The 18,541-nt window shown below is 61.0% G+C and overlaps 1 protein-coding gene across 1 annotated transcript in view; it reads left to right on the top strand.

Moving 5' to 3' along the window:
• Positions 1 to 18,541, top strand: part of SCN5A (sodium voltage-gated channel alpha subunit 5) — a 62,742-nt gene that overhangs the window by 30,402 nt on the left and 13,799 nt on the right. Inside the window, exons 14-19 of the mRNA XM_062216343.1 lie at positions 4,973 to 5,146; positions 6,020 to 6,376; positions 9,438 to 9,875; positions 10,776 to 10,934; positions 12,468 to 12,585; positions 13,189 to 13,343. Of these exons, the coding sequence (XP_062072327.1) occupies positions 4,973 to 5,146; positions 6,020 to 6,376; positions 9,438 to 9,875; positions 10,776 to 10,934; positions 12,468 to 12,585; positions 13,189 to 13,343 (1,401 nt within the window). The remainder of the gene's footprint in view (positions 1 to 4,972; positions 5,147 to 6,019; positions 6,377 to 9,437; positions 9,876 to 10,775; positions 10,935 to 12,467; positions 12,586 to 13,188; positions 13,344 to 18,541) is intronic.

Genomic DNA, 18,541 nt, shown 5'->3' with positions numbered 1-18,541 from the left:
GAGGCACCAGCGCCTCCCAAACTAACCCACAGCTCAGTGCGACGCCAGTCGGAATCGCAACTCTTGTTTCATGGAACTTGGTAAGATCATCCTCAAATTCATGTGAAGAGTAGGGCCTTGAGAGAGAAGTGGATGAAGGAGGTGGGGAATTGCTGCCGGATATGGAGACACCATGAAGCGGGAAACGTAGCCCTGGTGCAGAGGTGAAAGACGGAGCTGAGACCCCGCAATGCGGCAGCCGCGTCAGAGACTGGGAAAGACGGCCTGTCCACGCCATAAGCTAGGGGCAGGGAACTGAGTTTGATCCCCCCGTGTGACAAAGGCAAATTTAAAACTTCCTCAGTAACAGGAGGAGAGACGTTGACGAGCGTGGGGTTGGGGAGTCTGGCTTCAGCAACCCGGAGAAGTCCGTCCTGTGAACGAGCAGATGGCTCAGTTTACCTGTTAGAGCTCAGTATCTGCACACACAGAACAGGGGACTGAGAGCCAATGACCCGCACCACTGACGGAGCTGCTACCGCAGAAAACACTCAACTGGGAGGGCACGCAAGTCAGGCGGTCGGCAACGCTGGCACACCGAGGGCACGGGGGTGTCGGGGCACGGGAAATGACGCCCGGACCACGGAGAGGAATTAGGACGGCAGTGAACGACCGAAGAGGAACTGGAGGAAGGAGCGTGAGCGCCCGTGGATCTGCCGGTCCTCACCCATCAGACTCAGAAATGCGCTCCGCGTGCGGGCCAGGACGTGGGACAGGCACAGATCCTAAGAGAGCGGAGCTGGGGTGGCCGTCCCCTGCGGCTCAGCCATGCGGGCACATCTCCAGAAAGCCTCAGCCGTCTGCACAGGGCAGTGCCGGCGGGGGGGCGTGCTCCCAGCACCGTGCTCAGGGGAAGCTGGAGCAGACGTGAGTCCACCCCTCGGAGCCGCCGTAGGTGCGAATGGAAGGAACGCAAAGGACAGGGCGCCTCCAGCAGCACCCGCGTGCAGCGGGCTGGAAGCGGTGCCGAAACCCTGTGCATCGCGCGACGTGCTTTAAACACATGAGAACATGTGCAGAGTGATGCGCACCGATCTGGCGTGCGAGTGCCCCAGAATGACCAGGGGCTCCGCGTTGCCTGTGACAGCGCCTGGTGGGAACATCATCTGGCTCCGTGGCTTAACTTGTGTCCCAGGTCCCCTCCCCATAAAATCAGGCTGACACACTTGGCATACCACGTAGGGTGATCATGAGGATTTCTTTCCTTTTTAAAAGACTATGTATTTAGGCCGGCGCCGAGGCTCACTAGGCTAATCCTCCGCCTTGCGGCGCCAGCACACCGGGTTCTAGTCCCGGTTGGGGCACCGGATTCTGTCCTGGTTGCCCCTCTTCCAGGCCAGCTCTCTGCTGTGGCCCGGGAGTGCAGTGGAGGATGGCCCAAGTGCTTGGGCCCTGCACTCCATGGGAGACCAGGAGAAGCACCTGACTCCTGGCTTCGGATCAGCGTGGTGCGCCGGCCGCAGTGCACCGGCCGCGGCGGCCATTGGAGGGTGAACCAATGGCAAAGGAAGACCTTTCTCTCTGTCTCTCTCTCTCACTGTCCACTCTGCCTGTCAAAAAAAAAAAAAAAAAAAAGACTATGTATTTATTTGAAAGAGTTACAGAGAGAGAGAGAGGTCTTCCATCCGCTGGTTCACTCCCCAAATCGCCACACCAGCCAGAGCTGGGCCAGGCTGAAACCAGGAGCCAGGAGCTTCCTCTGGGTCTCCTATGTGGTTTCAGGGGCCCAAGCACTCAGGCCATCCTCCACTGCTTTCCCGGGTGCATTAGCAGGGAGCTGGATCAGAAGTGGAACAGCCGGGACTCAAACTGGTGCCATGTGGGATGCCGGCACTGCAGATGGCAGTTTAACCCACTGTGCCACAGTGCCAGCCCCAGTCATGAGGATGAAATAATTTTAAACAGTGCCTGGCATATAACAAATGCCATTTAATCATTGTACTACTATTTTGTATGGAAAAATGAAGCAAGATTTGAAACAAATATGGAAGAAAATGTTAGTGTTTGACAGAATCTGGTGGAGGGTACAAAGGTACTCTTTTTATTCTATCTTTAAAGTGTATACATACATATCCTTAAAGTATTTTGTGATTTAAAAAAATACAATAAAAGTAAACCACAAACCAGGTAAAGTGTGCAATACATACAGTAGACTCAGTGTATAAAGTGTGTCTATAAACAACACAGAAAAAGCAAGCATCCTGACAGAACAATAAGCAAAAGACGTGAACAGGCGATTTCACAGGCAAGGAACGTGAAGGTGAAGGAAATGTGCAGTAAGACCTCAGGGAGAGGACAGGCGCTGTGGCACAGCCGGTAAGGGCTCCGCTGGCACTGCCGGCATCCCGTTTGGGTGCCGGTTCTAGACCCGGCTGCTCCACTTCCAGTCCAGCTCTCTGCTATGGCCTGGGAAAGCAGCAGAAGGAGGCCCTAGACCTGGGGCCCCTGCGCCTACCTACATGGAGACCAGGAAGATGCTTCCGGCTCCTGGCTTTGGATCAGCCCGGCTCCAGCCATTTTGGCCATTTGGGGAGTGAACCAGCAGACGGAAGACCCCTCTCTCTGTCTCTGCCTCTCTCTGTCTGTAACTCTGCCTCTCAAATAAATAAACTATTAACAAATAAAGACGCCAGTGAGAAAAGGTAACAGAGCGTAGGACCCAGCTGCTCTCCTGCCGTCCGCGGGATCCGTGGAACCTGTCCCCAAGGGTCGCTCCGCAGTTCTGCGCCCTGGAAACCCCATTTCCAGACCTCTGCTCTCAGAATATGATCGAAGAGGTTGCTCCGAAACCTGCAGGGAAGGCATGATCGCTGGCCGTGGCGTTTCTCAGGGACCGAGACGGCGTGTCACAGGCCTGGATTCATCCGCACAGCAGAGTGGGCGCTGTGTTTAAAAACACACGCCATGGGCTTTGGTTCGTGGGCACGGACGGCTGCTCACAAGGTTCTAACCGCAGGTTTACGGTGCGTGGAGCGTTACTCCACTAAAGATGGGGGCATGGCACAGTCGCCCCACGTCCTGGGAACCTGCGTGGCACTGATGGGTGCACCTCCCACCAGAAATCAAGGGAAGGGGTCCCCACACGCAGAGCCTCCAGGCCAGGCACCACGAGCCCAGAAAACACGCAGAGCTGTTGACACTGCCACGCGTGGGCCTGGGGCTCTGAGCCCCTGGTGTGATAAGCCCTGCCGGAGCGAGTGGCCGTGGCCCGTCCCTAGCCCCAGGAGGCCTCCCCCTGACACCCAAGGCTCAGAGAGGTGAGACACCGGCCCCAGACCGCCCGTCTGAAGCCACCGTGCAGTGCAGCCACGGCCTCGGGAAGCCTGCCCCCACCTCCCGCACTGCTCCGTGCCTGGGCCGCAAGCCGCAGGCTTGGCTGGGAGCCGGGACACTCGTGTTCCTGCAGCTCCGCCCCCCCCCCCTCCCCCGGCAACTCCAGAGTGCACCAAGCTGGAGACCGGGGCTGGAAACAGCTCTCCCCAGACTTCCAGCCGCCCAGGGGTCCCAGCAGCGGGCAGAGCTTCCAGTGAGGCCGGTGGTCCCCGAGGGGCCAGGAGCTCACCCTGCCACCCCCATGGCTGAGAATCTGGACACAGCGAGTCAGGGCCTTCCTGGGTGGGTGCTCGCTGGGAAGCCTGGCGGCCAGGCCAGGCAGGCGCTAGGGCAGACCTAGGCCCACGCAGGGGTGCTGCCGTGTGGGCAGACACGGCTCAGGTGAGTGCCCAGCGAGGGCGCCTGCCCTGGAGCTGGGGGGCTGGGGGCTGGGGGCTGAGGGCAGACCCCAAGGACACCTCTCCCCAGACCGGGGAGGCCCAGGGAGCCTGAGCCCAGGCTGGACGATCTGGAGGCAGCTCCCCTCCTTGGGAGCCCAGCTGGCGGGGGAGGAAGCAGCCCCCTCGGGCCCCAGGCAGTGCAGGGGCCGCTGAGGTCGCGAGGCGCCCCATGTGGCAGTGCAGACAAGCCCCCCACCTGCCCCAGGCCAGCAGCACCCCCGGCCCTGGCCCGCCTCCACGGCGCCTCTTCTGAGCAGAGGGGTTCGTGGGGTGTGAGGTGCCAGGCAGGTCTCCACTTGTGCCCCTGTGTCCGGCCCCCACCTCCTCCCAGCTACTGTAGGCCTGACCCTGTTCCCAGGGAGACCCTGGCCCTCTGACCCCAGCCCTTTCCTGTGAAAGACCCTGGGTGCCCCCTGACTGCCCCCAGCTCTTCCGTGTGGCCAAGAAGGTCCTCGGTTTCCCTCAGGACACGCCCCCTCCGGGAACTGGGCTCCCGTCGCTGCCCTGGCACAGCTCGGGGCAGTTGGCTGTGGTCACAGCTGCCTGGCCTCACCGCCAGGCTCTGCTGGCCAAGGCTGGGCAGCTCAGGAGCCGTGAGCCAACCAACCAGGCAGAGCCCACTCAGGAATGGTCTGGGCTGGGGGGAGGGCGGCCCTGGCTCCCCAAACGTGCTGGCCACAGAACCCCAGACGGGCCTCGCTTGGTGCCTCCGTTCCCTTAGCTGTGAGGTGGTGCCGTGAGACTCCTCAGTGGGCAGCCGCGCAGACCCGGGCCACAGACGCCCCTGAGAGATGGTGGCTGGTGATGACCGCGTCGAGCAGAGTCGAGCAGGGCGGACAAGGCTCCGGGTCCAGACGCCATCAGCCTCGGTGGGGCCGCGTGTGTGTGGCTCCCTGCAGAGACGCGGGCTGAAGGCCCGGGCTGGGTGGGCTCCCACCCGCCTGCCCTTCCCCTGTGAGTCCCCAGGCTCTTTCCCAAGGCCAGGCCGGTGTGGTGCGTGGTGAACAAGCTGGCCCCTGGGGACGGGGCCGCAGCCAAGGAGGCACCCTCGGGGGCCTGGGTGCAGGCAGAGCTGGCGGCCCGGGAGGGACAGTCCAGGGTGCCCCCGCTGGCCAGAGGGCCCCTGCCGCATCAGGCCCTGACTCCTGCCGCCTCCCCAGGTCTTCACCGGGATCTTCACGGCCGAGATGACCTTCAAGGTCATCGCCCTGGACCCCTACTACTACTTCCAGCAGGGCTGGAACATCTTCGACAGCATCATCGTCATCCTGAGCCTCATGGAGCTGGGCCTGTCCCGCATGGGCAACCTGTCGGTGCTGCGCTCCTTCCGCCTGGTACGCCTGCGGGGGCGGGGCGGGGCAGGCGCAGCTGTGAGGTCACCCCTCGCCCACCTGCCTTGATCCACAGCATTTGCGAGGTGCCCCTGGCCCGGCCCGGCCCGAGTGGTGTGGAGGGTGGAGACGGCATTCAGAGCAGCAGGGGGGTGGTGCTCCTGCTGACCTGCACGGCCTCTGTGGTCCATCGTACCCTCCTCAGTCCTGACAGCGCCCGGGCTGGGAGCAGCCACCTGGAGAGCCGTAGGGCAGGGCCGGGTCTGCTGGTTTCCGAATCAGTGCTCTACACCAGTGCACACAGAACCACCTGGGAACCTTGTACAAGTTCAGAGTCGGGTTCAGGAGGTCTCGGGTGATGTGGGGCTGGAGGTGTGGTGGGGGAGGCTCCCTGGAGGAGGGTCTGAGCACCAAGAGTGGCTCCACCTTGGAGGCAGGAAGGCGGGATGGCGGGGCTGCAGGGAAGGCTGTGGTTCTGAAGGGGTTAATGCCTCCTAAGCACGGGGCCTGGCACACCCCAGGTATTCAGCAAGTGAAGCACCTGCCACCTTCTCTGGGCTAGCGGGCAGGAAGGGGCGGTGGAGGTGCCCCGATGCATCCTGATTTGGGCTGGCCCCAGGGACCCCAGACAAGGGCGGGTCTCTGGTTGGGAGAATCTAGCGGGCGCTCCTGGCAGCAAGGGGGCCTGTGGAGACGGGGCTGGAGCTGCCGGGCAGAGCAGAACACGGCCCAGCAGGGCCAGGGACAGACGTGTGCCCTCAGAGCTGCAGCTGTCGGGCTCCCCGGGGCTCCCGGGCGTTGAGGCGGGGCTGGCGTACACGAGGGGTTCCGGGCAGTGAAGCCCCTCACAGGCACCCTCGGCGCCTCCTTCCCCAGCTGCGGGTCTTCAAGCTGGCCAAATCGTGGCCCACCCTGAACACCCTGATCAAGATCATCGGGAACTCGGTGGGCGCGCTGGGGAACCTGACGCTGGTGCTGGCCATCATCGTGTTCATCTTCGCCGTGGTGGGCATGCAGCTGTTCGGGAAGAACTACTCGGAGCAGAGGCACCGCATCAGCGACGCGGGCCTGCTGCCCCGCTGGCACATGATGGACTTCTTCCACGCCTTCCTCATCATCTTCCGCATCCTCTGTGGCGAGTGGATCGAGACCATGTGGGACTGCATGGAGGTGTCCGGGCAGTCGCTGTGCCTGCTGGTCTTCCTGCTCGTCATGGTCATTGGCAACCTCGTGGTGAGTGACCCCGGGACGCACGCACACACACACACCCCGTCATCCGTCTGTCCCCTTCCTCCCTTCATTCCCCTCACTCAGTTCCCTCCCCGTGGGATCACCCACTCACCCGCCCGCCCGCCATCACTGCCCAGTGCTCCGTCCATCTGCTCACCCATGCACCTGCTCCCCGTGCAACCACTTAGCAATGTATATGCGCTTAGCCGGAATCCACCTGTCCAGTCACCCGGTCATTGTTTCATCTGCCTGTTCCCCATGCAGCCACCTGTCCGGCCGCACATGCACAGCAGTCCCCGTCCATCTGTGCACCTCCGTCTCCACCAGTCTGCCCCCTCACCAGCCCTCCCTGGAGATTTCCATTCATGCACCACTTACCCATTCTTCCAGTCGGCTCCTTCGCTCATCCGTCCATGCGTCTGTCCGTCAGCCCCATTCACGCTCTCTGACACACGCACGTCCATTTCTGTCTCTCCCAGCCATTCGTCCGTTCCCCATCACTGAGTCATTCAGCGGTGCCATCGTCCATCCAGCTGTCTGCTCGCATGCTCACTCCCTCTCATTCTGCGTTGCATCGTGCTCATTCATTGTTTACCTGCTTACTGTTTACTTACTTTTAGTGTCTCCCAGTCTAGCCGTCGTTTCCTTACCTTCCCCTGTCAGCGAATGGTCACGCCGGTGTTCATCTTGGAGTTTGTTGTTGGAGAGGGAGAGTGTGCGCCCATCCGTTGGTTTACTCCCCACATGCCCTCAGTGGCTCCTGGCTGAAGCTGAAGCCAAGAACCAGGGACTCAACCCCAGCCTCCCGTGGGCAGTCAGCTCTGCCCTCCGGGGTCTCCCTTAGCAGGCAGTGATGTCAGGAGTGGAGGCAGAACGCGCTCCCGAGCCCTCTCATGTGGGACAGAAGCATTAACCATCGGGCCACGAACCCCAGGTTATTTTTCAACTCAGCCCAACAGATATCCTGTTGCACGCGTGTCGTGCATACAGAGGTAGGCGTGGCCTGCCTCCCCACACACACACACAACCCCAGAGAACTGGGACGTGGGGAGGGCGGGCTGCAGCCAGTCCAATACCTCGGGTTGGCCGTGGCAGGTGGCCTTCCTGGGGAGGCTTTCGAGCTGAACTTGCTGAAGAGGGAAGGGGCGGGCTGAGCAGGGCACAGGTGCAGCCACGGGGCGGCGCAGTGACACCGGGCTCCCTGACGCTTTGTTGATGTCACCCTGGGCAGCTGTGGTGAGACTCCAGCTTCCCCAGCACGAGGGACCACCTGTGCTCCTAGGCCAGGCGCACCTTGCCCTGTGCCTGCAGTGTGGTGACTGTGGAGTTAAGACAGACTGCAGTCTTAAATGCAGAGAGGGGACTTGGGACGACGAAGGTGGAGGCAAGTCGGCAGTTCAGGCTGAGACCCGGAGGCCCTTCCTGGGTCCACGGGAGACCCACACACGCTCAGGCCTCGTGCCTGCTCCTGCTGTGGCTCTTGTGTCTCTGTGTAGGCTGCATGGTCACATCGGCTCCTAGCTGGGGGCGAGTCCTGTGGGCTGTAGATCCCAGAGCCCCTCCCTGCACCTGCCGACTCACTCCTCCCACGTGCTCAGCCAGACCGGGGCAGGACCAGCCAGCTGTGGCCCAGTGTAGAGCCCGGCGCACAGGGCCCCTGGAGTCCAGGCCTTGTGCCCCTCACCCAGCCGCTCTGACCCCTCGCACTGGCCAACCCGGCTGCTCCGAGGAGGAAGTCCTCGGCCTGGGGCCAGGCTGAGCCGCCCCTCAGAGCCCTGTGATGGCCCGCGGGCTTGCCTGGGGACCGCAGCTCAGAGGGTGCTGGAGGAGGGAAGCTAACGCGGCCCACGCAGCCTCAGGAACTGGGCTGCTGCTGGCAGCGTGGGCAGAAGCAAGCTTGCCATTGAAATGGGAAGTGATGAGCGCGGGTGACTGACGGGAAGCCCTGCCCGCGGCTGCACTTCTGAAGCCAGCGACAGGGAGGCCCTGGAGCCCTGCGTGGGTGGACGACGCTGCCCCCTGCTCTGCCCCCAGCCTGGGCCAAGACCCCCGGAGGGCAGAGGACGCAGGCCAGGCAGAGCCGTGGGGACAGGGGCCCAGGCCAGGACGGCCGTCAGTGCAGCTCTGAACAGCATCACGTGGCCTGGCCCCAGGGATGACCCGAGAAGGCTGCCAGGCTGCCCGGTGTCAGAAGTGATCATCGGCCTGCAGAGCTAGCAGGGACCAGCCCCCGCCTCCCAGCCCCCGCGCCGTCCACACGAATGTGTGTTACCGCTCAAACCCAGGATCCTTGGGTTGCTGAGGCCTGCGCGCTCATGAGAATCCACAGTCCCAGCCTGCTGAGCGGCGTGGGGGCTCCGGGGAGCGATGTCTCTGACAGGGCAGCCCCCCCATGGCCACGGGAGGGATAAAGAGACCAAGGCCCCCAGGGGAGGCTGTGGCTCTGGAGTGTGTGACCCGGGGCGGGGGTGGTGATGACCAAGCCCAGCGCGAAGTCCTTCTCAGCAGAGCCCAGAGCTGCTGCGCGCTCACAGGTGGTCCCACACCCAGCAGTAGTGCGGCACCGCCCAGAGGCCGGGGGCCCTGCACCCCGCTGCCCCGGTGTCCTGCGGTGCCGTGGCCTTGCCCTTTCGGCCGCGCCCCCTCCCCTCACACCCAGCGCCTCTCCCCCACTGAGCGCACAGCCGGCCTGGGTGCCCCAGGGCTGCCCTCACCTGGCACACGGGGACTGGGGGCTCAGAGGCCGGCCCCTCCCCTTCCCCGTCACACTCGTGGGGTGCTTCCCAGGAAAGCCCCCAGAGCTGGGGCAGCTCCTGGGTGGGATTCTCCCTAGTCCCTGGTCTCCCACCTCCCAGGACAGAGCCCTGTGCCCCCCAGAACCCAAGCCAGGGACCGGGGGCCTGGGTGTGAGCACCCTGGATTCCGACCCCCCGAGCACAGCGGAGTGGGGACCAGAATCTGTCGCTCCCACAGCTAAATCCTCCACAGTCCAGAGGGTCAAGGGGGGGCAAAGGGGGGGCTCTGGGTTTGAGCCCCCCAGCAGTCCGCCCGGTCGCCTCGGCAGGTCCTGAACCTCTTCCTGGCCCTGCTGCTCAGCTCCTTCAGCGCCGACAACCTCACGGCCCCCGACGAAGACGGGGAGCTGAACAACCTGCAGGTGGCCCTGGCCCGCATCCAGCGGGGCCTGCGCTTCGTCAGGCGGACCGCCCGGGACGGCTGCCGTGGGCTGCTGCGCCGGCCGCCCAAGCCCACCGCCCCGGCCGCCTGCGGCCCGCTGCCCCACTGCGTAGCCGCCCCCAGCTCCCCGCCGCCCCAGGAGGCTGAGAAGCCGCCCCCGGCCCGCAAGGAGACCCGGTTCGAGGAAGGCAGGCGGCCCGGCGAGGGTGCACCTGGGGACCCGGAGCCCGTGTGCGTGCCCATCGCCGTGGCTGAGTCGGACACGGAGGACCCGGAGGAGGGCGAGGACGACAGCCTGGGCTCGGAGGAGGACTCCAGCAAACCGGTGAGCCCCCAGCCGGCCCCGTAGTCCAGGGGTCGTGGGCCACTCAGTGTACCCTCTGGGAGACTGAGGCACGGCGAGAGGGTGGCCCCCCAGGTCACTGACCCCCGCCTGGCCCTTCCCCTCCTCCCACGCCCAGGGCTACTTCGGAGATTTAAAAATAAGCACCCCCAAGACAGAGGTGTCGGAGACGGAACTATCTTATCTCCCAACCCGTTATTTTTAACACTCAGACCCAGCGGACCATGCCCACCCCCACCCAGCTTTACCGCGGCCTGAGCCCGGCTCCAGCAGCTTCCCTCCCCACCCCCTGGGCTTCGGTCGCAAAGAGCAGGGGTTCTGTCTGGTCACCTGGGCCGCTCCCTCGCTGTGTGCGGAACTCGATCGGCGGCCCTGGGCTTAGTCCCACCTCCTGCAGCCTCCCTGTGGTCCCAGCGGCCGTCTTGGTCCCTGGGGGCTGTGGTAGCTGGGGAAGGGGAAGCAGTGGCCTGCCCAGGGCCACAGCCTGTAATTTCACTCCAGTGCGGGAGTGGGGTCCAGCTGCCTCCTTCCTTCCTCTGGGGCCGGTGTGTGTGCATGTGTGTGTTTGTGTGCAGGGTGTGGGGAAGCCGAGGGTGCGTGGGAACTCGGACAGTCTCCCATGCTTCCTGGGCGGATCACCAGCAGGCTGAGCGGGCATCGCGTGGCCCGGCCGCACCCTTGGCTGGGGTCAGGGGAGGGGACGCAGGCTGGGCTGGCCGGGGGGCCCTTTGCCTAGACCTGCCTGCCTGCCCAAAGGGCACCCAGGGGAGAGGCCTGGGGGGAGGTCAAGGGCAGGTGGGGTCTCATGTTCAGGGACAGGGCCTTGGAAATCCTCTCAGCAGCTGTGTGGGTGCAGCTCACGGGCTGGGGTCTCTTTGGCAGGAATCCCAGCCCGTGTCTGGCGACCCAGAGGGCCCCCCGGAGCCCAGGGCCTGGAGCCAGGTGTCAGAGACGGCTTCCTCCGAGGCCGAGGCCAGTGCGTCTCGGGCCAACGGGCGGCAGCGGCGGCCAGCGGAGGCCGGGGCTGCCGGGTGCCCTGAGGTAACACCACCGCTGTCCCCGCTGCTGCCTGGGCCTGAGCCAGGGTAGAGGGTCCCGGGCTGTCGTGGAGGGAGGGGACGGACTGCATGCTGGAAGCAGCCAGCCCCACGCCCCTCCCGCCCTCTGCCCCTGTGTCCGGCCTGTGTGTCCTGTGAGCCCCTGTCCCCCGCTACAGAGGACTTGAGGGGCTCCAAGACCACTGCTCTCCTCCCCTGCACTGGCAGGCGGGGCTGTGGACTTCGCTCCAGCCACAAAGGGCTGCACGGTGTGCTGGCTGCCGCACTCCAGGCGTTGGGAGCTTTAATGTAAAAATCCTTGTCCCTGGAGGAGGTGCCAGCGTGGCTGGGACAGCCCCCCCCCCCCCCCCACGCCAACCCCCAGGCTCAGCGCTGCTGGCCTGCAGCCCGGCCTCACTCCTGCATGACAGTCCCACGCGCTCACGTAGGCTCCGGTGCCAGGCAGGACGCGGCAGGGAGACGGGAGGGAACCCTGGGGGCCACGGGTCTGCCCGGCACGCAGCAGCAGGCCCTGCATCACCCCGGGTCCGGCCCTTCCCCGGCGCACAGCTCAGAAACGGAGAGCAGACGCTGAGACCTGGGCTGTGACGGTCGGAGGAGGAAAGGTGGCAGCTGGAGAGCTCAGGCCCCGGGGCGCTCGGCAACGCCTAGCTCCTCGCAGGGCCCGTCCGAGTGGACGTGGGGAGCCGGAAGCAAGAGGGGGAGTCCCTCCCCTGCCAGATGGGAGCACCGGGGAGCAGCGCTTGAACCGGGGCCTCCTGCAGGCGGCGCACCCTCAAGGGGAGCCCTGGGAAGGAGGGAGGCGGGGACCAGGAAGGGGCCAGGAAGGGGCTGCGGCCAAGCCTGTGGCCGCCGTGTTCCCAGCCAGGCACAAGGAGGACGTGGAAGTTCATGCAGGTGGGATCCACGCAGTTTCTTCGCTGTATGCATTTCCCACAGCCTTTCCGGGGAGTCAGCGCGTGCTGGCCGCCCTGCATCGGGTCACGGCCCCGGCTAAAGACGATCTGTGGCGGAGAGGCGAGCGAAGCAGCCGGTGTAGACGGCTGCACGTGGCAGGGTGCCTGTACGGGGCGCCCCGTGTGTGGACGCGTCTCTAATGGCTGCTGTCAGGAGGCCGTGGAGGTCGGGGCCACGGAGCCCAGCACCTTCCCTGCACGCCACGTGGCGTGGGCTGGGCTGCTGGCCTGTTCCCCGCGCATCTGCCTTTGCCGCTGCGTGTGCCCACTCCCTGGCCGTGACCCTGTGCTGGATGTGTTCTGTGTGTGTCCAGGGCCCAGTGTGTCCATGTTGCCACCCCGTGTCCGTCGTGTTCCCATCACCAGAGCTCCACCCCCACCCGCATACACGGCAGCCCTGGGTGGCGGTGTGGCAGGTCCCTCACCTCTACCTCGAGTCCTGGGTGTGCAGTGGGGGCTGCCCAGTGGTCTGAGTGCTGCCCCTGAGGGAGCTCCCAGGCCCCCGGATCCTGGGCCGGAGACAGGCCGCAGCCCAGCCCACACTCGCGCCCCGCCCGCAGACGCTGGACAGCTGCTCGGAGGGCAGCACGGCCGACATGACCAACACCGCTGAGCTGATGGAGCAGATCCCCGACCTGGGCGAGGACGTGCAGGACCCGGAGGACTGCTTCACCGAAGGTACCGCCCCCTCCAGCCTCAGCCCCGCCCACAGGGGCTGCAACACCAGCTGTCCCCTGGAGCCCAGGTGCCCGCCTGTCCTCCAGCCCCCTCTGCCCTCTGGGACTCTGGGCTTCCTCCACCTGCCTGTGACTGTGTGGGGCAGCTGCCCAGGATGGCGACGCCGCGTGGCCCACCCGGCCGGCACTAGACTGGCTCCTGCCGTCCCGCCAGGCCGAGGCGCCGTGCCCGGCCCCCCAGCAGACCTCTGCAAGGACCAGGGTGGTGACTGGCCGTGCTTCCTGAGTCGGTGGCGTGGACAGTGCCGTCCCCGCAGCAGGTGCACTGATGGGCGTCACCAGGGTCTGCCCTTCCTAAGACTCAGTGACGGAGAAGGTACAGGGACAGAGTGCCCCGGAGATCCCCAACACCACCCTGGGGAGGGCCCCCCAGACGAGCGCCAGCCCACCCCTGCCCAGGCCTGCCAGGCTGTCCGCCCATTCCCACTCCTCAGACCGCCTGCTGGGTGTGTGGCCCCGGGGCGGCGTCCCCAGCCCACCCCCTCCCCATCCAGCCTCTGCCTTCAGGCCCTGGGCTGCGGCTGACCCTCCCCCTCCTCTGCAGGCTGTGTCCGGCGCTGCCCGTGCTGTGCAGTGGACGTGACACAGGCCCCGGGGAAGGTCTGGTGGCGCCTGCGCAAGACCTGCTACCGCATCGTGGAGCACAGCTGGTTCGAGAGCTTCATCATCTTCATGATCCTGCTCAGCAGCGGGGCGCTGGTAACCTCCCGGGGCCGGGGGAGGGGGGGGCAGGGCCAGGACCTGGGACAGGGGCTCAGCCCCCGCAGTGGGGAGCAGCCCACACACTCGGGAGGGGCTCGCAGCCCGCCCTGCCGACCAGCACCCCCACCAGCGCTGTGCGACACTCAGGTTGCCGTGGAGTGAGCAGTGTGGGCTGGCGGGGCGGGGGCCTCAGCTCACCCACCCCTCCCGTGGCCACGCACCTGCACCGCGGCCCCCTGGGCAGACTTGCCCTGCCTCGCCCAAGCTCCCTCCACGCAGCAGCAAGCTGCATTCGAACCTTGGCAGGCAGATGCCAGGGTCCTTGGTCTCCACCTTCCACTGGCTCCGTGAGCGTTCTCCACTCTCCTCGTATGTGGCCCCATGAGCCATAGGGGAGCACTGGGAAGAGGAGACCCAGCCCCCCTGTGTCAGCTGGGAACCAGATGAAACTGGTTTGAAAGAGCACAAGAGAGATCTCGGCAGGAATCGGGGAGAGGGCTGGGTGATGGGAGGCCGTGGGAAGCAATCTGGGAAGACTCCCTGGAGGAGCTGGCTGTGGGAGGCAGGGGCGCTTGGTGAGGCCAGGAGGAGCAGCAGGGCCCTCCGGAGGTGCGCCATCTGGCTTCCACGCACCCTGGCCTGGACAGCCCTGGAGAGGGTCTGGGAGGTGCTGGTGAGCGGGGGCGGGGATGGAGAAGGCAGAAGCAGGGACATTTCTGGCCCAGGACGGGCAAACACCTGTACTGCTGGACAGGTGCAAACCCCGTGGGTCAGCAGCCAAGGGGCAGTGACCCGGCCGCGGGGCAGTGACCCAGCCGCTGAGCAGTGCCCAGGGCCCCTGGACCCGAAGCTGCATTCCTGCTATCACTGCTGCCCCCAGCTTCCCCCCACCCCCACCCCAGCCCAGCCCCCGCACCACCCCTGCCCAGAGTGGGCCTGCAGCGCCGGCTGTTTTACCAGTGGCCAGGTCCCTGCGCCTCAGAGGACGCTTTGACAATACGCTGGCGAGTTTTGTTTTTACACAGCCGCAGGCAAGGGCGGCTCGGCCCCGCAGCGTGGCCGTGGAGGGGCCCGTGGCCAGGCGTGCACGAGGAGGTGGCTTGGCAAGCTCCACGCGCCTCGGGGTCGCCTGCCAAGCACTGCGCCTGGGGTGGCGTACAGAGGAAGAGGAGGCTGAGGGCATCGCTTAAAGTTGCCAGCTTGGTAGCAGAAAGCAAGCCAGACCCCTTCCAAACTGCTGAGAGAGGGAAAATTAAGAAAACAGAGATCCTGCTGCCAAAGATAAAAGAAAAAAGAGGCAACAGGGAAACATAGGAAACAGGGAGTAACGTGGCAGAGGCACGGCCGAGCGTGTTTGGATAATAACTATAACTGGATAAAATTCACCTTTTAGAAGAAAAGGACTCTGGTGGATTTAAAAAACAAAAACAAACACTTCATTTATGTGCTTCCAAATGACAGACCCGAAACCAGGCGACTCCAGAACATTCACAATGAGTATTAAAAGCTGAACCAGGCAGGCACTGGACAACGACAACAGAGACTGGACTGGCTTTTGTTAGTATCTACGAAGGTTGGATTGGAGACCCGACCTACAGTGGGAGTGTAACTGCAGTGTGTACGGCTTGGGCTCACCTAGCACTCAGACTCGAGCCAGACCCTCAGAGAGGGAACGGGGAAAGTGACAGGACACGGGGAGACCCTGCACCCCGTCAGCTCTCAACACTTCCAGGTCAGGAACAGGGCGGTGCGCTCTGAACACGCACCTGCTCAATGCACTGACCTCACATCGTCATGGAGACGGCAGCACCGAGTGCCAGCCGCTGTTGTAACATTTCACAGGCTCTGATTCACTGGGCTACCCCAGTCACCTGTCAGTTAGGTTCTGTTTAAGCCGTCTTTACAGATAAGGAAACTGCGAGAAGTGCCAGAAACAGAAAATGCAGACTTTCCTAAGCAGCCCTTGAGCCAAACAGAAAATAGTTTGGGAGCAGTTCGGGCATGCTCAGTGGATGCCCTGAATCAAGAGTACCACTTGGGGACCAATGACGCCGGTGTGCTGTCCATCAGAGACTATGACTCAACCAGTTCTGTCCACCCTTCACTAGAACAATAACAAAGACAGAGTAGAGAAAAAAGCCGCGACGGGGTTGGAGGGAAACTGGGTTATAGCAATAATCAGAGCACTGCAGGTCGGATGCAGTCAAAGCTGCAATAAAAGGAAAATTCGTGGACTTAATGCTTATTAAATAGAGTGTAAATACATTTACAACCCGAAAGATTACAAAATAATCTTGAAGAAACCAAAAGAAGTAATTAATAAAAATACACAAGTTAATGCATTAGAGAACTTATAAAACGTATAAAACTTATAAAACAGTGTACATTTCCAAAAACAAATCCTTGAAATTTGAAAATAAAGAATAGGCGAACCAGTAGCTGACCCCATCTCTCACATCTCTGCGGGTCAGATTCTTTCCCATTCTCAAGAAAGAATTCTAATCCTGCTTAAAGTATTCTAGAACATAGAAAAGGATGGGAAGCATTTAAATTATTTTTTAAAGAATTATTTATTTGTTTGAAAGGCAGAGTTATAAGAGGCAGAGAGAGAGAGAGAGAGAGAGAGAAGTCTTCCATCCACTTGTTCATTCCCCAGATGGCCAGAGCTGTGCTGATCCAGAGCCAGGAGCCAGGAGCCAGGATCATCTTCTGGGTCTCCCGTGCATGTGCAGGGGCCCAAAGGACTTGGGCCATCCTCCACTGCTTTCCCAGGCCACAGCAGAGAGCTGGATGGGAAGTGGAGCAGCCAGGACTCAAACCAGCACCCATAAGGAATGTCGGTGCTGCAGGCGACGGCTTTACCCACTACGCCACAGTGCCAGCCCCCTAAATTATTTTTAAATTATTTCTAATGCTGCTATTTAAAACCTCAAGGAAACCAAAGGAAAACCACAGGCCACACTTAACAACAGTGATTCAAAGTCACAACCAAAATGCATTCAGGTGGCATCCAGCAATGAATGTCAAAGACTAAATGTCTAACCGGATGTATTCTGAAATGGCAACGGCACCAAGTTAAGAAAGCCATCATGCAGATAACGACAGACGTGGACACCCATCCAGTGGTCTCAGTGAATGCCAGGTTTTTAAACTCTGGTCAAAAAGAAATAGAAGTAAAACATTTTTTCCTAATTTAGTGAAAAATTGATTCTCAACTTCTGTCACTGTCGTTAGTACTAAATCATTTGAAACATTTTCATTAAATCCAAGTATAAGAAAATGCTCATTTGTGACTGCTCATTATTTAGTAATAGTCTTGAAATAGTGCAATTTATTAAGAAAATTAAACTCACTGTATAAAAATTGGATAACAGAAGAATCACCGTCAGCACAATTAGTTGGATACAAGAGCAAGAGTTTAAAATAATAGAAATAGAAACACATCATTATTTGTAGATAATATAATCAGCTAAAAAATTTCAAAACCTATTAAAAACATTATATGGCCAGGCATAAAATAAAAATATAAAAAATTATCGCCGCTACGGTTTTATGCCGGCAGAAACCGTTTAATCATGAGTAACATTTCTTGAATATTTCTTACCTACCAGGCGCCATCAGGTAAACTAACTAGGAATAACTGGCAAGAAACATAGACATGTGCAGGCAATGGCGGAAGCCGTCTAAGGAGTGGAAAAGCAGACAGACCCTGGTCCCGGTCTCCGCGTGGCACAGGAGTTTGGTGCTGTGGGTCCCGTATGGAAGTTGCTGGCTTACACGCCAGCTGCCGAGCCCCCTGCTGATGCAACCCAGGGTGGGGGCAGCAGGCGATGGCTCAAGTGCTTGGCTCCCTGCCACCCACTTGGGAAACCCAGATTGGGTTCCAGCCTCCTGGTTTAGCCTGACGCAGTCCTGGCTGCTGTGGGCAGTTGAGGGGTGAACCAGCAGATAGAGCATCTCTCCGTCTCCCTGCCTTTCAAATAAAACGAAAATCAATACTTTTTCAAGACTCCATATTAGTTCCTGAAGTGATTAATAAAGCCAATGCAGTAACAATAAATTTCCAACAACTTTTTTTTTTAGTTAAATTGACAAAACAATGCTAGAGTTTATCTTCAAAATCAGTGTTCAGGGAAAACCCATGTGACACGAGTCCAGGAGTAGACAGAGGGCATTCACATCTCCCCACCGGGAGGCCTGAACACATCTACGTCAATAGAACTGCTGCCCCACTTCCAATCCAGCTCCCTGCTCATGTGCCTGGGAGAGCAGTGGAGGACGGCCCAGGTGCCTCAGCCTGGTCCAGCCTCAGCCATTGCAGCCATCTGGGGAGTGAACCAGGGAGTGGAAGTCTCTCTCTCTCTCTCTCTCTCTCTCCCCCTCCTGTCTCCTCCCTCCCCCCTGCTCTGTAACTCTGCCTTTCAAATAAATAAATAAGCACAGTATATAATAAGGTTGATTTTCATCAGTGAAGGGGATTCTTAAAGTATTGGGACAGTTGGTGTGCTACTCTGAAAATATTAAAATCCACGTCTTACTCCCAACCAAAATGCACTAGATCCTGGTTTCTTATCGGACTGAATGAAGTGGCCATGCAGCCTGGCCGTTAGGGCACCCCCGTCCCACCTTGGAGGCCCTGGGAGGCGTCACAGTGGCTCAGGTTGCTGGGTTCTCCCTCTTGGGAGGTTTGGATTGAGTTCCTGCTTCTTCCCAGCTCCTGGCTTTGGCTCCGGTCCAGCCTGAGCCGTTGTGGGTATTTGGGGAGTGAAGCACTGAATTGGAACTCGCTCTCATTCTCTCTGCCTCCCTCTCTCCTACCCTCCCTCCTTTCCTCTGCCCTTCACATAAATGGCGTAAGAATTAAATTGTAAAACAATGAAACCACAAAATGTAGGGGCGAAATGGATTTTTTAAAAATTTATTTATTTATTTGAAAGGCAGAGTTAGAGAGAGAGAGGTCTTCCATCCGCTGGTTCATCCCCCAGGGGGCCGCAACTGCCAGAGCTGAGCCAATCTGAAGCCAGAAGCCAAGAGCTTCTTCCGGTCTCCCATGTGGGTGCAGGGACCCAAGGACTTGGGCCATCTTCTACTGCTTTCCCAGGCCATAGCAGAGAGCTGGACAGGAAGTGGAGCAGCCGGAACGCAAACCAGCACCTGTATGGGATGTCTGTATCGAAGGCGATGGCTTTACCCAC

Source organism: Lepus europaeus, chromosome 2 (assembly GCF_033115175.1).
Source record: "Lepus europaeus isolate LE1 chromosome 2, mLepTim1.pri, whole genome shotgun sequence".
Classification (NCBI taxonomy): Eukaryota; Metazoa; Chordata; class Mammalia; order Lagomorpha; family Leporidae; genus Lepus; species Lepus europaeus.
The sequence above is the reverse complement of the archived record's forward strand: the minus strand, read 5'-3'. Positions and strand labels throughout refer to the sequence as shown.